General features: G+C 34.6%; 1 protein-coding gene across 1 annotated transcript in view; it reads left to right on the forward strand.

Moving 5' to 3' along the window:
- The window catches only part of gab2 (GRB2-associated binding protein 2), a 144,703-nt gene that overhangs the window by 64,329 nt on the left and 57,287 nt on the right, over window positions 1-23,087 (forward strand). Inside the window, exon 2 of the mRNA XM_056474540.1 lies at window positions 11,312-11,615. Coding sequence (XP_056330515.1) covers window positions 11,312-11,615 — 304 coding nt within the window. The remainder of the gene's footprint in view (window positions 1-11,311; window positions 11,616-23,087) is intronic.

A 23,087-nucleotide genomic window follows, 5' to 3' on the forward strand; every position in this document is an offset into this window, starting at 1 on the left:
TGGGCTGGCATCGCAATCCTCCGCCCCACCCCCGTCGCAAATCCACTAGCGAAAAATACACACTTAGGCCCCGTTTACACTAATACGTCATAGTTTTCAAAATGTCAGAAATAATTAATTCACCGCCGCCTATGACGACCATGCCATCGTCTATCGCAATGTTTCACATTAGACATCATACGATGCCAAATTGGTCGACATCGCCCAACCCTACTAGCAGTGTAAGCTCCACCAAGGAAGCAAAAAGGGTTGTAACTGTCAGCAACAAGACTATCGTAAAGGGGTTACACACTGGAGGCGCCACGCTACGCAGTGCTATGCATTTTAAAATTGTAAACATAGTTTTATATCAGCAAGTCAGCAGCTGTCTGCGGTACCCAGCTACGACTCAGGACACTGTTCATATTTCTGCCATGCTACAGAGCGTCATCTGAATAATTTCATTTTAAATCGTATGCGAATGTGTGCGTCCAGTGTGTGTTACTTCCAACTGTCATGTGTGTAGTGCCTGTGCTGTGTGACCCCCTTAAGTATGGAGTTTGCTTTAGTTTTGTGTATCAGTGACTGCAGGAAAAAAGAATATTACTCTGGGAACTTTGTGTGTTTTTAAACAAGAGAGAAAAGTGTAAAAATGTTAATGCCTGTCTGTGAAAAGTGTATAAAGTGTGTAGTGAGGGGTTTTACCAAGTGGTGCTCACTGCAGAGCCACTTGGGCAGAGCTGAGCTCCAGCAAGGAGGAGCTTGAGCTCCAGCTCCTCCTTCCTTGCACTTCTTCTATGAGTGATGTCACTGGGGGTTGGGGTTAGGGGTGGGGTGGGTGGACGCATTAAAACGGCTTACAGGAGGAGGAACAAGAGCTCAAGCTCAAATAGCTCTGCAGCGAGCAGTGTCTCGGTTTTACAGCCTTAAATATATAAAATAATTGTAAAAAATAAAGCTGAATACTTTGCAGATTTCGGCTATTACAGGTTAGTTTTAGAATGTAACTCCCGCAAATAATGAGGGACCACTGCAATATATAGTGCAAAATAAAATGTGTGGACGGAAACATTTGTGGGTGAAATATTGGGTGAACTCATGAACTCATTTTAAACAAGTAATTGTTAAAAAATATATATATGTGGTGTGCACTAAACAGTGTGCACTAGACAGTGAGAGGAGGTCAGCAGCAGGCTTGAGCAAACACAGGATGTGTGTTGGGATTCATTCGACTCTTCCGGGCCGGACAGTGAGGCTGATGCGGGAAGAGCGGGGGTGTAGAGCAGCTCTCGCTCACTCAAACACTGGCCTTGGTGGAGGAGCTCCATCTCTGTGTGTGTGTGTGTGTGTGTGTTTGTGTTGATGGAGGAAAGAGAGCCTGTGGGATCCTGTGTGTCAGCAGAGAGAGAGAGAGAGAGAGAGAGAGAGAGAGAGAGAGAGAGAGAGAGAGAGAGAGAGAGAGAGAGAGAGAGCGAGCGAGAGCGATGTGGGGCGGAAGTAAACTTCTGGCATCGGGCCACTCAACCTCTTTCCATCATCCGGGCTGTTTCTCTCTGTACTTTCTGTCCGGACTGAAATAACTCTCAGCACTGGACATCACACACATCTAAAGTCTACCTATTTATGCTTGTGTGGAAGTCTGCATGCATGTTTTTGTGTGTCTTAACATAGACAAAAACAGTTTTTCAATTAGTTTTTTCTTTTTATATTTATAATCCATTAGACAATCTATCAATCTAACATTTTTATTGAATAATGTGCAGATAATTGCTTTGTCACATTATTAATTTTTTAAAGAGTACGCTGTAAAAAATATCTGTAAATGTAAATGTTTTCTATATTTTGTGATTCATGTTTTTTTTTTTTCCATTTCATTTATTTATGCTTTTGAGCTGCATTATGGCACCTTGATCTTTCCTCCAAAAGCTTTTGGGGCTCTACTTTAATAATCTAGGTGCAAAAGCATTAAGGTCATGTCCGAATCCCCTTTTGCTTATTCTTCTAATGAGTTATGGGTGTGTTTTGAGCATAACAAGTATAAAACCAATCAGAGTATCATCTCCCATTCCCTTTAAGAGTCAGTTGCGTCATGCTATGGCGCATTTGCTATATGCCAGACTTTGTAAGTGGAAAAACTGAATGCATCTCTAGCGAGAAAACAGTTAATCAGACCACCTGCAGCACAAGGACAAAGAATGAACCTTCTCCATTCGACCTCTTTACTTTCTTTTCTCTTTACTTTTACTCTTTACTCCTTTACTTTCGTGCATAAGGAATCGGCTTTGTATGCACTCCACTAAAGACATCTATTAGCCAACGTATTTAATATCGTTTGCTAAGCGCAAAGATTTGCTGCAGGGCACCGGACCTCCAGGACTGAGATTGGTGACCCCTGGTCTGCAGTATATCCAGATCGATCTCCTGTAACGTTATTCAAACTTGATTCAAAGGACGTGTCTGACATTTTGAGTTTCGACTTGTTATCAAGTTAATCTACTGAATTTGCTTATTGAGCGTTCTAGAAACAGCCTTGAATGGAAAAAAAAGCCAACTGTAAATGTTATATTTTATTTATACATCATTTACTGTTGGCTTTTTATTTAAAAAAACACATAATAAAAATTGAATGTGAAATGAATGTAAATTCTTCTTTGCCTGATATAATTAAGGCAGCGAATTAACCAGATGAAAACGGAGGCAAAGAAAAAATAATAAACAATATACAAGCGATGTTGCAGCAGCGTTAGATTAATAGTGTCAAGTTTATTGAACAAATTGATGAGTATTATTTTATACTGTGCTGTGATGGGATGTGTAAATATCCTGTTGATATTTTGAAATCTTGCTGTATTTATCTTTTGCTAATATTTACGCACATTTTCCCTGCATGGCAAATATCTGTCCATGATGTCTACATTTTGGGTCCTGTTGATTGTCAATTAAACATAACCTTTCTAATATAGAATATATGTGTTGTTTATGTTATTTTTCATATTTTACAGATGTCATTTATATCCCAAATACCAACAACCCATTATAAGAGAAATTTTTTTGTGCTCACCATAGCTTAGTCTAACTTAGGTTAGGCTGTATAAAAGATCGTTTATGTTTTTTACAGTCCAAACAGCTTACATCACACCGTATTGTAATAAATTGTATATTATTATGTGTTTTTAAATATAAGTGCTTATATTTATGTAATGAGCCTTTGTTACAGTGCAAAAACGGGTGGTCAAATGAGAAGTTAGAGGGGCGTGGTTGATTTGACGTACAATCGTTTGGTTGGAAGTTTGATTCTGCAGCTCCGCCTCTGGCTCCATCAGGTAGTCCCTCTGTGCATGCCCAGGCTTTAATTTCAGCAGTTTTTTGCCACAGTTTGTGCCCATCATGAGGCATTTTGCATTTAAAGCATTCAATGGAAAAAGTTGCGTTGTCCATATATATTTTTTTTTTTCCGTCAATGGTCTCGACGCAGAAAAAGAAACAGATCGATTATAGGTTGTGAATGTCGATTTCAATTTCTTTTCGATCAATCGCCCAGCCCTAGCAACTAGTTACTTTTTTAGGGAGTAACTCAATATTGTAATGCATTTTTTTCTAAAGTAACTTTCCCCAACACTGATTTATATGTTATTTAACAAACAACATAATAATCTAGTAATCTGTCGAATTGTCAAGAGATGCTCATTGATGACATGCAACATTCAGATGGAGGGCAGGAAGTGATTCTCCTACATAAAAATCGCTATCAGAACATCAAATGTTTATGTTATATGTTGTTTATAATTGTTAAATTGGCCAAAATGAGAAATGCCAAACAACTTTTATAGAGTATAAAGTTTTTGCTCATAAATGGGGAAAAGTTTAAGAAATTAGATAAAAATTGAAAAAAACATGGCGTGTATATATTATATACGTGTTATATATTTGTGTTTTTTCAATACATTCATGTGTACAAACCTTTTTTTAATGCAATAATTCGCTTGACAGCACTATAAAGACTATGTGTATTAATGTATTATATAAAAATCAGATACTGCAAACACCGCCACACAAAATCCAGGAGAACATAAATAACTTACCCTGCCATGTAATGGCGATGAAATCTCCGCCTTGTTTTGCAATAATCTGCTTTTCAGCAGAATAAACAACCGTAACCTTAACATCGAGATGTGCAACAGAGGTGAATGTTGATAGCAAGTGGACCGAAAAAAAAATATATAAATAAAATGCTACCTTTGTAAGCAATACTAGACAGTTTTTATTGTGGAGCACTGTTTACCCGTCAGCAAAAAATAATAATGATGATTACCGTGTGTGATGATGACTATGCATCCATGCTTTTGTATGCTTTCATCAGTTTTTTTATGTATGTCTTATCCCCATGGAAAAAAAACTATAGTAATGAATAATTATTATTAATATAAAATTATTAATATAAAAAATGAATCATAAGTTTGATCCTATCAATGTCATAACAAATGCCTAGTTGTCTTTTTAATGGTTAATGAATGAATTATAATGCTTTACAGTATTTACAGCTAATGTATAGGCTATTTCGGTCCATTCGCATCCCGTCCCTTTGTGCCACCTGGCGGCATAGTCACAAACTGCGGTCATACCTAAAAAACACGTTCTTTCTCCTTTAGAGCGGCGGCGGTACATGGTGTGGCAGTAATGGTCATATTAAAGTATCACCTACTGTACATGTTTTTGAACCACACTGTAGTAAAGTCTATAATGTATACAGTAGTACAACTCTTTGTTAAGGAGTGCTACAGAGTACTGTAGTATAGTTAACTGGTCAACTAATAATACTGTAACTTGTAAACTGGTGCATTGTAATAGTGTATAGTGTAGAAAATTGTAGCTATCTGTAGTTATCTGCATGCATAATTTGTTACCACTGTTGTGTTGTACCACAGCAACCATGTAGCCTAATTGCAAAGTTTAATTCAAGTAAACACCACAGCATTTACTACAATATTTTTCCATGTCACGGCCCACACGGAATCTGCACACGATTCCTCAGATTTCCTCAGATTTTTAGCCCATCATTAATTATGTTTATTTACTTGTGTAAACGTGTGTAAATTTATATTTGTTCAGTTTTTAAATTAATTTCAGTAATAATGTTGAGTAATATGAAAATGTTAATATAATTTATTTACAATACAGTTTGTAAAATAATATTTTCTGTCTTTTAGTAGATATATTATATAGAAGACTTGCTTTGCTTACCAAATAAAGTGGATCTAATTGGCTTTGCATTGTACACATTAAATTCAAGTTAAAAAGGTATTACCTTTTAGTTCATATATTGAGGTTTTAGTTAGGATTCTCCCAAAATCATTCTGCATAAATCCGCAGTTTTTAAAAATTCTGTGCAGAAATAGCAAAAAATGTCTGCAGATTCCGTCTGGCCCTTGTTATGGCTTACAGAATCTACATTACCGCCTTAATGACAGGCAAATATGAGTTCAGTAGAAATCTCGGCCCTCTTCATGATATAAGGATCATGCCCAACATATGTGGTTATTTTCTATTTACATCTCCATTGAAATATGGCATAAATCGTGAAAATACAGACTTTTCTCTTTGTCTTCCATTAAGTTTTTTCTTCCTGTCCTCGATCTGAATTTGACGCATCACCATGTGATTGCAAACAGCCTATAGCATCATTACAAAACTGTTTTTTGTGTCAATGCATTACGACCAAGCTTCAGACACAGGCCCACCCTCACCTGTGCTCTGCTTTCTAATTGGCTGCAGCCCTAAACTGCCCAAAATACACCCATTTTATTTATTTTATTTAATAACTTGCTTTGGCATATGGTGTGTTCTGCCAGACATCAATTTACATTCAAATGAGGGAAATTCCCGTCTACTACACATGAAGCACGTGTGTGTTTGTGGACAATTGGGAAATCCTGGTGTTTGCAGATGAAGCATAATGTGTGTTTGTGAGTCACGTCAGATTTTATGGATCATCAAACAGCAGACGCTCGCAATCGTGTGTGTGCGTGTGTGCGCGTCTGTGTGTTTGTCTCCCCCCTCAGAGTTCTGTCTGAGCAGGAAACTGTGTGGGAGTTGCACCTGTCTCAAATAAAACACACACTTAAAGTGGAACACACACCCACAGAAACTCAACAAATTGTTGTTTTGATCAGTGTAAATGAAGCACAAACACAAACTGAACACGGTAAACTCTTGGCTTTGTTGAATGAGGGGCTTCATATTTCTGTATTCAAAATGAACAGTTAAATGGGATGAAGGAATACAATTGACTTTATTGAAAATGAAAGAAACATTGGTAACACTATAATAACTACACACTAATCATTTATTAAGCATTAGCAAATAGTGAATTAATTATTTGTTAAACATTAACTCTGCATTAATAAACGTTAGTAAGCAGTTTATGACTGCAGCTACAAATGCTGTATTCTTGACTTGTTACCACATTTATAATGTGCTTAATAATTGTACTTTCATGTTTTGTGACTTGTTGATTTTTCAAAATATCAAATGGCATTTAAAGGTTTTTGCATCTAAACTCTTTTTACAGGTACAAAATTGTACTTTCTACATTTGTATTTAAGGGACAAATTTGTACCCCCAAGGAACAAAATTGTAGACACTGAAGGTATGAAAATGTACCTTATTATATTATATAGCATATTCAGGATACTGACCCAGGCGGTCAGTAGGTCACCCAGGTGGTCACCCTTTGGTGACTGCATGCGCAAATAAATAAAATATTTGGGTTTACAGATGCCCATTTTTTTATTTAGAAATGTAAAAATATTTCATTACAACTCACAACTGAAGGTGTCAAGAAATAAATTTACACTGCAAGTATAACGCAGACATTTAAAACAGTAAAAAGAACAATTTAGATTACAAAAAAATTTCCACTCACTGTACAGTAAATAATCTACACTGATACAAAGACCAAAAGAATACTGTTTAAGATCTATAAACACATTACACAGGCTGCATCAAGTACTGCACTTTATAAAGTCCAAAGTATTTGTCTTTAGCCAGAATACTCAGTCATAATAAATAATATGTGTTCAACATTTTCTCTGTATTTTAGAACGAAGGCAAAGTTTCTCTATTAATTGCTTCCACAGTGCAGAAAACCAAAAACATCAGTAGCCTCGTCTTCATCTTCCTCAAGTGGAGTTGTAATTTGTTGTAACACAATATGTTTATGCTTTTGGTAAACATGACATGTAAGGCACTCATAGCTAGAAAATGTTCTTTGATAGTCATTAGGACCACAAGTTATTTACAAATTTGCTTCATGCATGAATGACAGCAGTGCGCTGAATTAACTTGATGATTGTGATGTATTATCCAAGAGCACGTAGAGAAACAAAAAACAAGGTTGATCACTCTGGTAACTGGAGTAGGTAGAGTCTTGTCACCATCCACAGTTCATTCAAAACATTCCACTGCAGAAACATCAAGGTGTTCTTTAAATGAGATCATTTAAAATGAGATTAATGTCCAGTCGGTTGGGTCCTCCAGTACTTGAACTGTTGGATGTGGGGAAGATGGTTGGATAAGACCACCAACTTATCCAGCATATGTTTTACACAGAAGATGCCCTTTCAACTGCAACTCAGTCCTACAAAACGTCCATACACACACACACACACACACACACACACACACACACACACACACACACACACACACACTTATACTCTTTGGCCAAATAAGCTTACCCAATTCACCTGTAGCGCATGTCTTTGGACTTGTGGGGAAACGAGAGCACTTGAAGGGAATCCACACGAACACGGGAAGAACATGCAAACTACACACAGAAATGCCAATTGAACCAGCCGAGGCTCAAACCAGCGACCTTGGTTTTATAATCTGCGTTTATTTTTACCTAATCCCAGCAACTCCCATATGAATCGTTCAGCAATTCATTTGTTCCCAAACCTCTCCTTAGCGCAAAACAAATCTGCGCTGATTGGACCGATGACAGCCTGCTGCGTTTGGACGACACTGACAGCCGCTAATCAACAATATAAAAGTAGTCACAGTGCATACACGCTTCATAGTGGATTTTGGCTGCCAGTGGGTGAATGTAAATACAGACTATGGACTTGAAAATACAGACGACTAACTATTGTATTGAGCAAAAACTCCAAGAACTGGGAAGGAGATCAACACGAGTGTCCTAGCCGTCACACTCTACCTGCTCTTTTCACACACACACACACACACACACACACACACACACACACACACACACACACACACACACACACACACACACACACATACACACATTACCCTCCTCAGAAGAAGAACTGGGGAGATCGACACGAGTCTCCTAGCCCCTAGCTGATGATGAGTATAGAAGCAACAAACAGCGATGGAACGCCAGCTCACGAACGCATTTAACGTGAAATCCATAAACAAAGCGGCACGCGTCGCGTTTTCAACGTGACTTTTCATGCGATATGAGAATATAAAGAGGTAACCTGATACAGTACACGCGATTACAAGTAACAAAACACAATTAAATACATAATTTGCAAGCTAGAGTAAACGAGGCAACAATTTTAATCGTACTTACACTTGTGAAATGGAAAAAGAAACTGATCCATGATTCACTGATCCATGTTCCGACATAGTCCCTTACATCAATAGTCTTTTCTGATCCTTCCTTTAACAAACGGCCGATGAATTCTTCTTTGTAAACATGTAGTTTCCAGAAGCACTCAAACTGCACAAGGCTGGGCTATAATGCTATAATTTATATTTGCAAAAATAAACCTCAACCACTGACTCTTCACAGTATCATCTTTGGGTAGAGACTTTCAATAATATCCAGGTGAGCACAGCATGACTTCATTCAACCGGCGTCTGTGTATCTAGCCTTTTTTTCTGTGTTAGTGAGTGGGGCTGCAGGTTTCAAATCTCCCGGGTTTGCGCGCGCAACTACTGGGCGGGGCTTGTGTTTCGTAGCCGCGTCATTGCGAAACACCTAATGACTCGTTATCAAGATGACTCGTTTGAAGCACTAAGCACTTTTATAGATGAATCAATGGTTTTAAACACTGTACACTTACAGATTTAAGCCTTAATTGGATATTTCACTTCACTTAGAGCTGTGTTACACACTACATGGAAGGTCATTTTCAAAAACCCATAATAATCTTTTATATCTTTAAAAAAAAAGAGCATTCTTCCTTAGCAAGGTCCTTAGCATTCTTCAGTTGATCTCTCATTGTTAGATGAATACCTAGAAAATAATTTTAAACAAATGAGTTTACATTTATTGTTGTTTGTAAGTAAAAACCTACAAATTTAAGATTGTATGTAAGCCATTAAAATCATGGTATAGATATTGAGAAATACTTACATCTTGTACTGAGCCATGCTTTCAAATGACATGCTTTTATTGGTCTGATGCTGTTAAGTTGCATTCTTTTGTTCCAACTTGTCCTGAAAGTCAAATGGAAACTTCAAAAACTTATTTTTTTTCCTGTGTGTGGGGATTAGAAAAATCAGTGCTGTGATTCCTGTCCAATCAAATCGCACATAGAGGGTAAATCGCATCATAATGAACTACCTCAAGACATGGGCGATTTATAATTGCAGCAAACTGTTTGGAAGCACTAAAAGTGTCCAAGAAGATGTCCAAAATCTTTACACGCATTGACTGTTTAGATGCCACTGATGTCACTGTTTAGGTGTCACTGATGAGAAAATGACAGATGTTTACTGTATGATGACTGAAATGGCTTTAAACACTCAGCAGGCATGTTGTACCCCAACATCGTGGGGACATATCAGAATACATGACATCAATGTCCAAACTAAAATCAACCAGATAACAATGCTTAATGATGTTACAGCTTGATGTTGTGTGGATGTTACCACTATGACGTCTATCAGATGTTGGATTTTGTTTGCCATACCTGACAAATAAATGTCAGTATTTGACATCAATATGACGCTGATTTAAAATGTTGGCTCAACGCTGGATTTTGGTCACTTTCCAACACACCTTAAAATCAACCAAATATCAATGCTATTTGACGTCGTTATTGGACATCAAAATAACATTGTCCTTCGGTGCTGCCTAGATATTGAATTTTGGTCACTTGACATCACAACCTAAATCTAACCCAATATTAATGTCGTATGATGGTGTGGACCTGCTGGGAAATCACTAAATCCACTACAGAATATTACATTTACACACATCCACAAATTACATGTAAATGCATCAGCTTTTTAGAGTGTAATGCTCACTACTCACTACTCTTAAGTACTTTTCAAAGGTCTACTTTTTACTCATACCTAGAGTAATATTTACAACAGATACTTTTACTACTTTTTACAGATACTTTGCACTACATTTTAGGCAAGTAATGGTACTTTTACTTAAGTATGATTTTTCAGTACTCTTTCCACCACTGATGTTAATGTATTTTAAAGTCGCATTGAGAAAATTACCGTATATTTTACAGTAAAATATGTAATGATGTAAATGCATATACAGCAAGATAAAGGGTGCTGTAGATGTAAATGCAGTATTTTAGGGGTTTAGGGGTGGGGTTAGGTGCCACGCCTCCTTTTAAAATCGTACAATTTCGTATGACTGAACTCGTACGAATTAGCCAGTAAACTGACAAAACGTAAAATACTTACGTTTTCTCATGAGATTAGGCTGGGATTTTCAACCGGTCAATTGAGAATGAAATCATTATAGTTTATAAATTATAAATATATAGTTTATAGTAAATTATAGTTTAATATTTAAGTTAATATTAATTTTAATCTCACGGCCCATATGTAGGATTACTGAGGCCAATTAGGCTTAAAATTAACTTAAATATTAAACTATAATTGTTTGATTTCATTATTAAATATGTTATATAGATATAGATTTTTTTTTTTTGCTTGTTTTATAAAATGCTATAGAAAAATGAGAAAATAATAATAATAAGACAGAACAAATATTTTATTGTTGCTAATAAATAATACATTTTCTAGACAATCAGTTAAAATGAAATTGTCAGACAGGTGGGCCTTGAAAAAATTATCAGAGAAGGAGGTGGGCCCCAATGTGAAAAAGGTTGAGAACCCCTGATTTACAGTAAGTTACTGGTGAACTACTGCCAGTAAGTTACTGTAAATTCTACAGGAAATTGTTAACAGTGTGATGGTCAAGCCAACATCAAAGTTTGTCTTGATGTTTTTTTAATCTGGTGCTTTGAATATAATTGTTGGCAAATCGTTGTTCAGTGTTATCTAAATTGATCTTTCCTCAATCATGATTGTTCTTATTTCTCCTCAGGCATGGAAGAAGCGCTGGTTTATCCTGCGCAGTGGCCGCATGAGTGGAGACCCGGACGTGTTAGAGTATTACAAGAGCGATCATGCCAAAAAGCCCATCCGCATCATCGACCTGCACTGCTGCGAGCAGGTGGACGCAGGCCTCACCTTCAAGCGCAAGGAGTTTCAGGACAGCTTCGTCTTTGACATAAAGACGGTAGAGAGGACCTTCTACCTGGTTGCCGAAACCGAGGAGGAGATGAACCGCTGGGTCCGCTCCATCTGCCAGCTTTGTGGATTCAACCAGTCGGAGGAGAACCATCACGGTAGGAGAACCACATCTGCTTGAGCACACAGTCAACATGCTGCTGCTGCTGCTAATGATGATGAATTTACTGGGTTCCCATGGTCATGGAACTTCTTAAAAGGTCCATTTCAGACTTTGAATGTGAGGGAATTTTATATTACTTGTCCAAGTCATGAAATATTGATTTCTGTATTTAAGATTGTTTTAAATTCAACCTCCCTTTTATCAAAATGTTTTTTTTATTTTCATACCGTGTTTTTTGTCATGTTGGTTAGGCTATTTTACACTGCCATTTTGTTCTTTTCACAATTTTTTACACTGGCTTTCAAATGCAGTTGCCAGGCTGTAGCTGTTAAATACTTTCTGTGCCCCTCTTGGATTTTGTGTTGAAAATTTCAGATTATTTTGGCCTAAAACTACTTATTTGGTGGCAAATTTTCTCAATATATACAGCAATATTTGTGAAATTTCTTTAGTTGTTTTACACATATTTGCACGTCTTAGTTCTTCAATACTTTTTTTACCTTAAGAACCACTGATATTTATACAGGAGAATTGGTTAAACTAAATTGACCGAAATATATGAGTGTGTGTGGGAATGAGTGCTGGATTATGGCTGGAAGGGCATCTACCACATAAAACATATGGCAGAGTAATTGCTGGTTTATTCCGTTGTGGTGACCCCTGATAAATGAGGGACTAAGCCAAATTATGTGAAGTTTACAGTATATATAAACTAATTTCGAGACTCATAAGATCACATGCTTATGATTGACCACAGCGGGTCCCGCATTAGCAATCACATGATATACCAATCAGATGAATAAATAGCCGGATTTCTTTACCTTATTCATCTGCATCTTTAAGAATCCCCCCATTCAGCCCTCCTTTCCCCTCTTTCTTAACTAAATACACAGGAGCTCTCGAGACCTACTTGAGCTCAGACTCCCCTCTCTCTTCATGAAACGGGAGGGAGCCCCAGGCTTGAGGATCTTCAAAGCTCAGGGCTCTCTCTCCCGGGACAGCATGCCAAACTTGCTTTTTACTTATCAATCATCAGCTAAGTGTGAACTCTTGAAAGTGAGTGAATGAGGGAACTAGGGTTGTAAAAAAAGGCTAATTTCAAATATTTCTCAAATTTATAAAAAATATAAATAATAAATAATACTTGCATTCGAATTTTTGGTGGGTCAAGAGACATGGTGATGTCGTAACCAATGTGGTTTGTTTTTGTTAGCATATGCTGTATTACAGAAGATTTAGAATTTTGAGTTGTCCTACTTGGAAATAACATCTAGAACGATGCTAAAAATATGTGAACTTGAACTTTGGGCAGACCAAAGTACCCTAAGTACCCGTCTCAATGAGGTGCATCATTTGACATCAATTCACAGGTGGTGGCTAATTCTGATTCAGTGAGGATAGTGCAAAGCTGGGGTGGATTTTACCAATAAGCATAGTAAGCGGCTGTTTAGGACCCCAGGAAATGGAGCCCGCAATAAATATCTAAAAGTGTAAATTATACCTATAAACTATAAATAACATACTTTTCTATCATATTTTGTATAGTAAGAGTCAAACAAATGAAATGTTTACGTAATAAAATATTATTTAATATATAATAAAATATAATATTTTATGATAATGTAGGGTTATGTAATAATAATATTAAAAAATAAAATGTCCACCACCCCTAAACAAGGAGCAGTCCAGCAGTCAAATTTATAATATATACATTTATTTATTATTTTTGTTGTAAACTCAATTTGAAGACTAATCATTTAGAATTTAGAGATTTTATTAAGATAACACATCATTAAGAAGATTGAGTGATATAAAAAAACAGCAAAATAAATAAAAATTACATAAGAGTAAAAAGGTTTGCATTTTAGGACTTGGGGCCCCATGCCTAGAATTGCTTAGGGCCACCAAATCACTAAATCCACCCCTGGTGCAAAGCTACCTTACAGTACAGTATGTGAAACATTTTCTGTAAATAATGCTGTGTTCCAGACATAGCTAGAGCTGGGAATTTCAGCAGTGAAATATCTCACTTCTGACTTCAAAGTTCCAGTCAATCCCACCTTGTTAGTTTCATTAGCTCATGAGTTTGAGTGTCCACCATTTTCCACATGCGATGACTAATTCAAGTTATGGGTTGAACTTCCAGTTCAGTAAACTTTCATTTAAACAAACAAATAATAAATAATACATTTAAATAATAATTTTGTACTGCAAATAATAATAATACTGCATGAAAGGTACAGTTGAAATCAAAGCTATTAGCCCTCCTGTGAAGTATATTTTTTTCTTTTTCAAATAATTGCCAAATGATGTTTAACAGAGCAAGGATTTTTTTTCTTCTGGAGAAAAGTTTTATTTGTCTTATTTCGGCAAGAAGGAAAACATTTTTTATGTTTAAAAAAATAATAATTTTAAGGTCAATATTATTAGCCCTCTTAAGCTTTTTTTTTTCGATTGTCTACAGAACAAGCCATCGTTAAACAATAGCTTGCCTAGTTAACCTAGTTAAGCCTTTAGATTGCACTTTAAGCTGAATACTAGCATCTTAAAAAATATATAGTAAAATATTATGTACTGTCTTCAAATAAAAAATATATTAGTTATTAGAAATTAGTTATTAGAAACAGAAATAGAAACAGAAAAAGGGGGCTAATATTTTAGGAGAGCTAATAATTCTGACTTCAGATGTGTGTTTGGCTTTGTGCTTTACTTTTATTTATTGTTTAATTAGGAAAAAAAGATTTGTTACCAGAGCAAACACATTCAACATATTCTTGCCATGATCTGTGTTTTACAGTAACTGTGTTCTCATCTGCAGCAATCTGCTATTTCTTTCTCTGAGCTGATGATCGCACAGATAGGTAGTAACCTGATAGCATTTCTTATTGCTTTCCCTTTTTCCCCACCACCTCTTTTCTCTGTCATTTGAGAAAGTTGGGCTGGAACGGCTCTGCCAAATGGATGCAGTGTCTGAAAGGTTTATTGATTTTTTTTTTTTTTCTCCTCCCATTTGTTTTGTTAAAGAAAAGGCAGTGAACGCTGCCCATCATTGCAGGCACAGCATTGCCGTTTATTCTAGAGACAATTAAATGTGTGTTTCTGATGTAAACAACGATATAAAAATCTATATGAATACTTTAGGAATAAACCAAATTTTATAAAAAAAAAAAAAAATGCACAACTGAGAGCCAATACAGTAATCACACCTAAAGGCACTGTTCAGATGTTGTATAACTTAAGTGAGGTTTTTGTCCTCCTATGTGTACTAGGAATACTACTTTTTGTCTTACTGTCAACTGTTAGAGCTATGCACAACAGAAACTTGTTCAGCTGACTTTCTATACATTTCAGAATACAATTTTGTAACTGTTAACTTGAATAATATTTAATACAGTGAAAAATAAAAAGAAATGAGAGATCTTAAATCTTTTTAAAGGGGTCTTAGATTTCCAATATCCATGTAAAGCTACCTTATCATGCCAACACATGTATACAGTATACAATCACCAACAATACATCTCAATAAACTTTTAACTAAACTCTATGTACAGTGCTCAGCAAAATTGAGTACACCACATTTTGAAAATAAATATTTTTAGAAATTTCTCAGTGAATATAAGAAAATTATTTTATTGCATTTAAACAAAACAGGTTTATTAAACGATTTATTTATAGAATAATGTTTTATTCACCAAATTGATGTTTAGAAATTGTAAGATAATACAATTAAATTCAAACAAAATATTGCAAAATAAAAAAATTACAACCTTAATTTTTTGCTTCTCTTGATTTCTCCTCTTTTTAAAATTTGTATTTAATATTTATTATTATTAATTAATAATATTTATTATTATTAATTTATATTAATATTCTAAAACATATACATTTGGGTGTACTAGCTTTTGGACCGTTATCGTAAGTTATTTTGTTAGATAAGCTTCAGATTTGGCTTCAGAATTGTCTAATCTAATGTATATGCACAAATATAATATTGTATAGCTTCCTATTAAAATATGAATTTAAAAGAGAGTTTTGTGAGGGGTGCGCTTATAAATGCTGAGCACTGTATAATTCTATTTAACAATATTGTTCCTCACAATACACTGTAAAAAAAAAACGCAGTAAAAAAAATGAAAAAAAAAAAAACTGTCAGAATAAAAAATTTAGATAATCTGTAAAAAACTGTAATTACTTGTTCCATAATTACAAGTTATTACTGTCATTTTACAGATTTTAACTGTAATTGTACAGGTTATTACTGCAATTTTGCTAATTATTACTGCAATTACAGAAATTATTACTGTCATTTTACAAATTATTACTGTAAATATATAATTTATTAATGTAATTATACAGATAATTAATGTGATTATAAGGATTATCACTGCAATTATACAGGTTATTACTGTAATTATACAGATTAATTAGTGTGATAAGGATCATTTCTGTAATTATGTAGGTTATTAATGTAATTATTACGATTAATTTATGTAATTATGCATGAAATCTCTAAATATTTCATAAAATTTTCCACGTTTAACATACCTTTAAAATTGGGAAAAAACTTTTAAAGAATGATTAAAAAAAAAGGTTAGGCACAAATAATTGCTGTTGTCATAAAACACTGTAAATATAACTATAAACTATAATATAGTTTAACAAATATTTTAAGGATATGTAGGTTAAACTCCAAAACAATTTTCTTGAGAAAAAAAAAAAGTTATCTATCTAATGTTTTATTTCTTTTTTACAAAAAACACATCTGGTCATCGTTTAACAACAAAAACAAGGTTAGTGTCATGTGAGTTTATAGTCCTTAACGATGTTCTGACTGTGTGTAATCAGTTAGAATAAGGAACACAGGTATGCGAGTTGAAGTTCGTTAAAGTACCGTGTGTAGTTTTCCAGCGATCTGCTGCTGCTAGATCACTGGTCATCGTCACAGTTCACATACTGTAGCAACATTTGTTAGAGTAGTAAAATAAACATTTTATAGTTTACAGTGCATTATATGCAGCCTACAAACAATAAGCTATTATTTCACTTTATTAACCTCATGCTAATCTTCATATGTTTACTATCTTCACTAAAAACAATTTGACTGAATTTTTGCTTCCCTATTTTTACAGGAATAATCTGTAAATATTAACACAAAATTATGTGTTACTCTCTAAAAATACATAACATTTCCTTTAAAAAGCTGAAAATTATGTAATACCAAATTACAAGCAATAACTGTAAATTTAATGTTTAGAATTTTTAATTACAGAACATATCTGTAAAACAACAGGTATTTCACTGTATAATGAAAAAACTGGAAAATTCTGTAAAAACAATACAGACAATTACCTGTAAAATAACGTTTACTTTGTACAGTGTAACATTTGCAAGTTTTCCATGTATTTATAGGGAGTACTGTACACTGACCAGGAAAGACTGTTTATATTAGCTTGGAAAGCTTGTCAAAGAAAAGTATGTATGGCTTGCTTGTTTTGACACATTATTTAAGTATTTGATTTTTTGAAATAGGGCAAGTAAAAATCCTTACAGTTTAGCCCTCTATAAGTCTGAAATTTCATTTATAATGGTCTTAAAAAGGTCCTAAATTTTACTTGCTGAAATCTGCATCTACATCTACATTCCATAAAATCTACATTCCTTTTACATTGAACAATACTGAAATATATATATGTGTGTGTGTGTAGATATATATATATATGTGTGTGTGTGTGTGTGTGTGTGTGTGTGTGTGTGTGTGTGTGTGTGTGTGTGTGTGTGTGTGTGTGTGTGTGTGTGTGTGTGTGTGTGTGTGTGTGTGTGTGTGTGTGTGTGTGTGTGTGTGTGTGTGTGTGTGTGTGTGTGTGTGTGTGTGTATATATATATATATATATATATATATATATATATATATGTATATATATATATATGTATATGTATATACATATATATATATATATATATATATATATATATATATGTATATGTATATATATATATGTATATATATATGTATATATTTATATATATGTATATATTTATATATATATGTATATACGTATGTGTATATATATATATATATATATATATATATATATGCGTGCGTGCGTGCGTGTGTGCGTGCATGCGTGCGTGCGTTTAACAAGTTAGCTTGCATGTAATAATGTTGGAAATGTTGTTAGCATTTTCCAGCATGTTAAGTCATTTAGTCAGTTTTCATGTTTTGTTAGCATGTTAAGCAGATTGCTAACATGTATCACATGTTGTTACCATGTTTCTATTTTGTTGTTAGCTTGAGCTTACATAAAATACAATAAAATGTTTTTAGTTTATGGCATTTTAGCATGGTATTAACATCAATGTAAGTGATTGTGCTTAAAGATGCTAGCAACCTTCTAAAACAGCAATAATGTTCTAAAATGCCAACTACATGCTAGCAACATTATCAACTGTAGCATTGTGTCAATGATTAAAATGTTAACAATGTTGTTAATATGCTAAAACATTCTGGAAATATGCTAACAAAAAAAAAACATCATAGCTACACGCTAGAAACATGTTAGCAATGTTCTAAGAGTAGCAATTTGTTATAAAATGTGAAAAACATACTAGCAACAAGTAAAAATACTAACGATCTTTTAAAATGTCAGCTAGATGCTAGCAACATTATGAACTGTAGCATTATGGCAATGTTTAAAATGTAAGCAACATTGTTAGTGTGCTAAAACATACATGTTATAACTTGTTTTGAATGTTGCAATGTATTTAAATGAAGCAGTGTGTTAAAATATGTAAGAAACATACTAGTAGCAACATGTTAAAAATATTTACAACGTTCTAAAATGTCAAATATATGTTGACAACATTATAAACTATACAGTATGCCAGCTAGTTTAAACATGCTAGCAACATTTAGAAGATCTTATATACCGTATGCTAGTAAAATTATCACTTTTAACAATGTTCTAATAATAGCAATGTGTTAAATTATGTGAAAAACATACTAGCAACATGTTAAAAATACTGACAATGTTCTAAAATGTCAACTAGATGCTAGCGACATTATGAACTGTTGCATTATGGCAATGTGTAAAATGTTAGCAATGTTGTTAATGTGCGAAAACATAGAAATCTAAAAAAATGCTAGCAAAATTTAAAACATCTTAACTACATGCTAGCAACTTGTTGTAACTTGTTTTTGAATGTTCTAAGTGTAACAATGTGTTAGCATATGTGAGAGACATACTAGCAACATGTTAAAAATATTCATAATGTTCTAAAATGTTAACTACATACTAACAACATTGCAAACTCTATAGTATGTTAGCTATTTTAAACATGCTAGTAACATTTAGAAGATCTTAACTATATGCTAACAACATTGTCCCTTTTTTGCATTGTTCTAAGAGTAGCAATGCATTAAAATATGTGAGAAACATATAGCAACATGTTAAAAATACTAACATTGAACGAAAATGTCAACTACATGCTAGCAACAATATAAACTGTGTAGCGTGCTAGCTAACATGCTAGCAACATATTAAAGATCTTAACTATATGCTAGCAACATAATCACTTTTAGCAATGTTCTTAGAGTAGCAATGCATTAACGTGAGAAACATGCTAGCAGCAATATAAACTGCATAGTATGCTAGCTAGTTTAAACATGCCAGCAACATTTAAATAACTATATGCTAGCAACATTATCACTTTTTGCTATGTTCTAAGAGTAGCATTACTTAAAAATATATGAGAAACATACCAGCAACATGTTAAAATATTAGCAATGTTCTAAAATGTTAACTACATGCTAACAACATTATAAACTGTATAGTATGCTAGCTAGTTTAAACATTCAAGCAACATTTAAAAGAACTATATGCTAGCAACATTATCACTTTTTTGCAATGTTCTAAGAGTAGCAATGCGTTAAAATATATGAGAAACATACCAGCAACATGTTAAAAATATTAACAATGTTGTAAAATGTTAACTCCATGCTGGCAACATTATAAACTGTATAGTATGCTAGCTAACATGTTAGCAACATTTAAAAGATCTTATATGCTAGCAACGTTATTACTTTTTTACAATGTTCTGAGAGTAGCAATGCAATACTGGCAACATGTTAAAACATGCTAACAGTGCACAAAGTTATCTTGAAACATGTTTTCAAAATTTTTTAACTATTTGTAGCTTTTAGGCTAGGCTGTCACAAGCCAACAGCTACTGTGAGTCTGTTTAGTTTATAGCAGAAATCTGTATGAGGTCACAAAACAAGCAGGATCAAAACATAGCCACCACTAAATATTATTCAATTTTATTCAATAATTTTGGCCTAAAATTAAGTAAAAAAAAATTAAAGCTATGAACATTCTGCACCCTTCCTGCGTAAGAAAACAAAACAACCGATAAAACAAGTGAGCTGAGCAGTTGGTGTTTATGTTAGCTCTCATCTTTATCATCTAGAGCAGTTTGTGTCAGGTACAGTCTGTTCTCTCTCTGCATCTTTCTTTTTGACTGTTTTTAAGCAGATTCTTCACTAAATCGTTCAGAAGAGGTTTGCATAGTCGATATGCGTTTCTTTAGCTGATGTTTGTGAATTGTAGCACTGATGCGATCATCATTTGCTCCATGTTTTCTTGATTAGCAGATCAGTTTCCATCCACTGAGGTGTGTACATTTTCCCTGGATGAGCAATAGAGCTTGAGGTGATGGATGTGGTAATAAGATGTGTAATCTATGTGTGGTTTTTGGCAGCCATTATTTAAAACATGAAAGTCTATTCTGACCTTCTTCTACAGGCCAGCCAGCAGCACTTGACCTCTGGGTCACACAGCTCATACAAATACACAGTTCTGTTAAAAGTTGTCATTACATCTAGATTTTTAAATGTTTTTAAATTTAATTTAATCATTAAATAGATACATTCATTTAATTTACCAATTAATTACTTTTTAATTTAAACTACAAGAAGAATTATTCATTTTTTAAATTGCAGACTATTATAATTTATTTTTAAGATTCAATATTTGGGAAACAGGCAATTGGTGCCAACATTTATTTTATTCACTGTACATGCTACTATACACAACCTGACAAAAGTCTTGTTGTCGAACCCAGTTGTAAGAGCAACAAATGCTAACTTGAATTCTAGTTGATTTGGAATTGATTTGGATTTGGAAAAGTGGCAGAAGGTAGATTTTTCAGATGAATAATCTGTTAAACTGCATCCCAATCATCACAAATACTACAGAAGACCTATTGGAACCCTCATTGACTCAAGATTCTCGCAGAGATCAGTCAAGTTTGGTGAAGGAAAAATCATGGTTCGGGGTTACATTCAGTATGGTGGTGGGCGACAGATCTGCAGAGTGGATGGCAACATCGACAGCCTGAGGTATCAAGACTTTAGTGCTGCCCATTACATTACAAACTACAGGAGAGAGCAAATACTTCAGCAGGATAACGCTCCTTCTCATACTTCAGGTTCCATGTCAAAGTTCCTGAAAGCAAAGAAGGTCAAGGTGCTCCAGGATTGGCCAGCCCAGTCACCATACATGAACATTATTGAGCATGTCTGGAGTAAAATGAGGGAGGAGGCATTAAAGATGAATCCAAAGTATCTTGATGAACTCTGGAAGTTCAAGAACGCTTACTTTGCCGTTCCAGATGACTTTATTAATAAGTTATTTGAGTCATTGCTGAGATGTATGAATGCAGTCCTCCAATCCCATGGGGGTCTTCCACAATATAAATATTTTTATTACACTGCACCATGACTTTATATTCTATACTGTAAATTATTTCTGTTAAGTGACAAGACTTTTGTGTAAGCAAAGTCAGACCATACTGTCCTAATTAAATATTAAAAAATCAAGGCATGATCATATTTTATTTTGGCAAAATAAGCGTAATCTAGAGGCCTTTGCCTTTCATATAAGCCACATCTGATACCAAATGATCAACTACAAGTCATATTATTATTTATTGTTCCCAAAACTTGGATTAACAACAAGACTTATGTCAGGTAGTGTATGTAACATAAATGTGTTTTATATTAAATAATATACTATATAGGCCAATAAAATATCCCTTCACCTCCACTGGAATGAAAATGCTGAAATGAAATAGAACAATATTTTTCAGACCTACATCTTCAGTCGCTTAAAAAAACAAAACACAAACTAAAACCCTGAAGGAATGGCACTTCTTTTCCCCAGATAAATGCTCCGCTCCACCTCTCTTTCCCCAAGCACATATCAAGTTGTCATCTGCGCTGCGAGCATGAAAAATGGAGTCCAGTTTTCCTCAGAGGAGTTTAACACTGAGAGTCACTGCAGTGCAGTGTGTCTTGTACTGGAGCATTAGAGACATTAATCGCACATGTGATGTAGATGAAGCAAAAGTGTGTCAAGAGCAAATACACAGAGTCTGACGCTCTAAGATGTGGTTGTTCATTGTTAATGTTTATGAAGTGTATGTGTATTGAGGATGGTTAATTGTATGTCACATGGCTATAGGGGGTCCATGACATGATAACAAAACAAAAAACACAACTGCAGACTCTGAAGCTCTTTCACTTCGCAAACCTCAGCTGTTATAAACAAAAACAATCTTGCTGTAATCATTGCTTAATACTTACTTGAAAATGGACTAGAAGAGAACCAAATAATATACATTTATATGCACATACAGTATACATACAGTTTTATGCAAAAAAAATATATGCAGATACTGGAAACCTTGTCAGAGATAAAGGTCGCATTGATTCCACCCAGTATCAGCAGATTCTGAAGAACAATGTTCAGGAATCAGTCAAGAGGCTAAAGTTACACCAGGGTTGGATGTTCCAGCAGGACAATGACCTAAAGCACAGTTCCAGATCTACCAAGGAATCCATACTCAGACATCACAGAATGGTCTAAATTGGCCATTCCAGTCCCCAGACTTGAACATCATCGAAGATCTATTAATTGACTTGAAAAGGGCTGTTCATGCTTGAAACCCATCAAACCTGACTGAACTAGAGAAATTGTGCAAGGAAGAATGGTCCAAAATGCCTTCAGAAAGAATTCAGGGACTTATCCTTGACTATAAAAAAACATCTACTGGCTGTTATTACAGCAAAAAGTGGCTCTACAAAAGATTGATGTCATTATTCTGTTTTTGTTATGACCTAAAGGGCACATACAGTAGTTTACCCCTTTTTCCATATTTAATACAAGTCTTTTGTATCTCCAGAATGTGTCTATAAAGTTTCAGCTCAAAACACCTCTCAGATTTTTTTTAGCTTTAAACAGCTCGTTGCTGTTTTTATGTACTGTGCCTTTAATGCTTATTTTCCCCGCCCACCATTCATGTGCCTGTCAGTGTGCCTCAATCTCTGCCCTCGACTGTGTCAGACAACAGACAGACATGAAGGAAGCAGATCTCACATAACGTTTGTGAGAAATACTACAGTAAGAAC

The sequence above is a fragment of the Danio aesculapii genome, chromosome 15, assembly GCF_903798145.1.
Source record: "Danio aesculapii chromosome 15, fDanAes4.1, whole genome shotgun sequence".
NCBI lineage: Eukaryota > Metazoa > Chordata > Actinopteri > Cypriniformes > Danionidae > Danio > Danio aesculapii.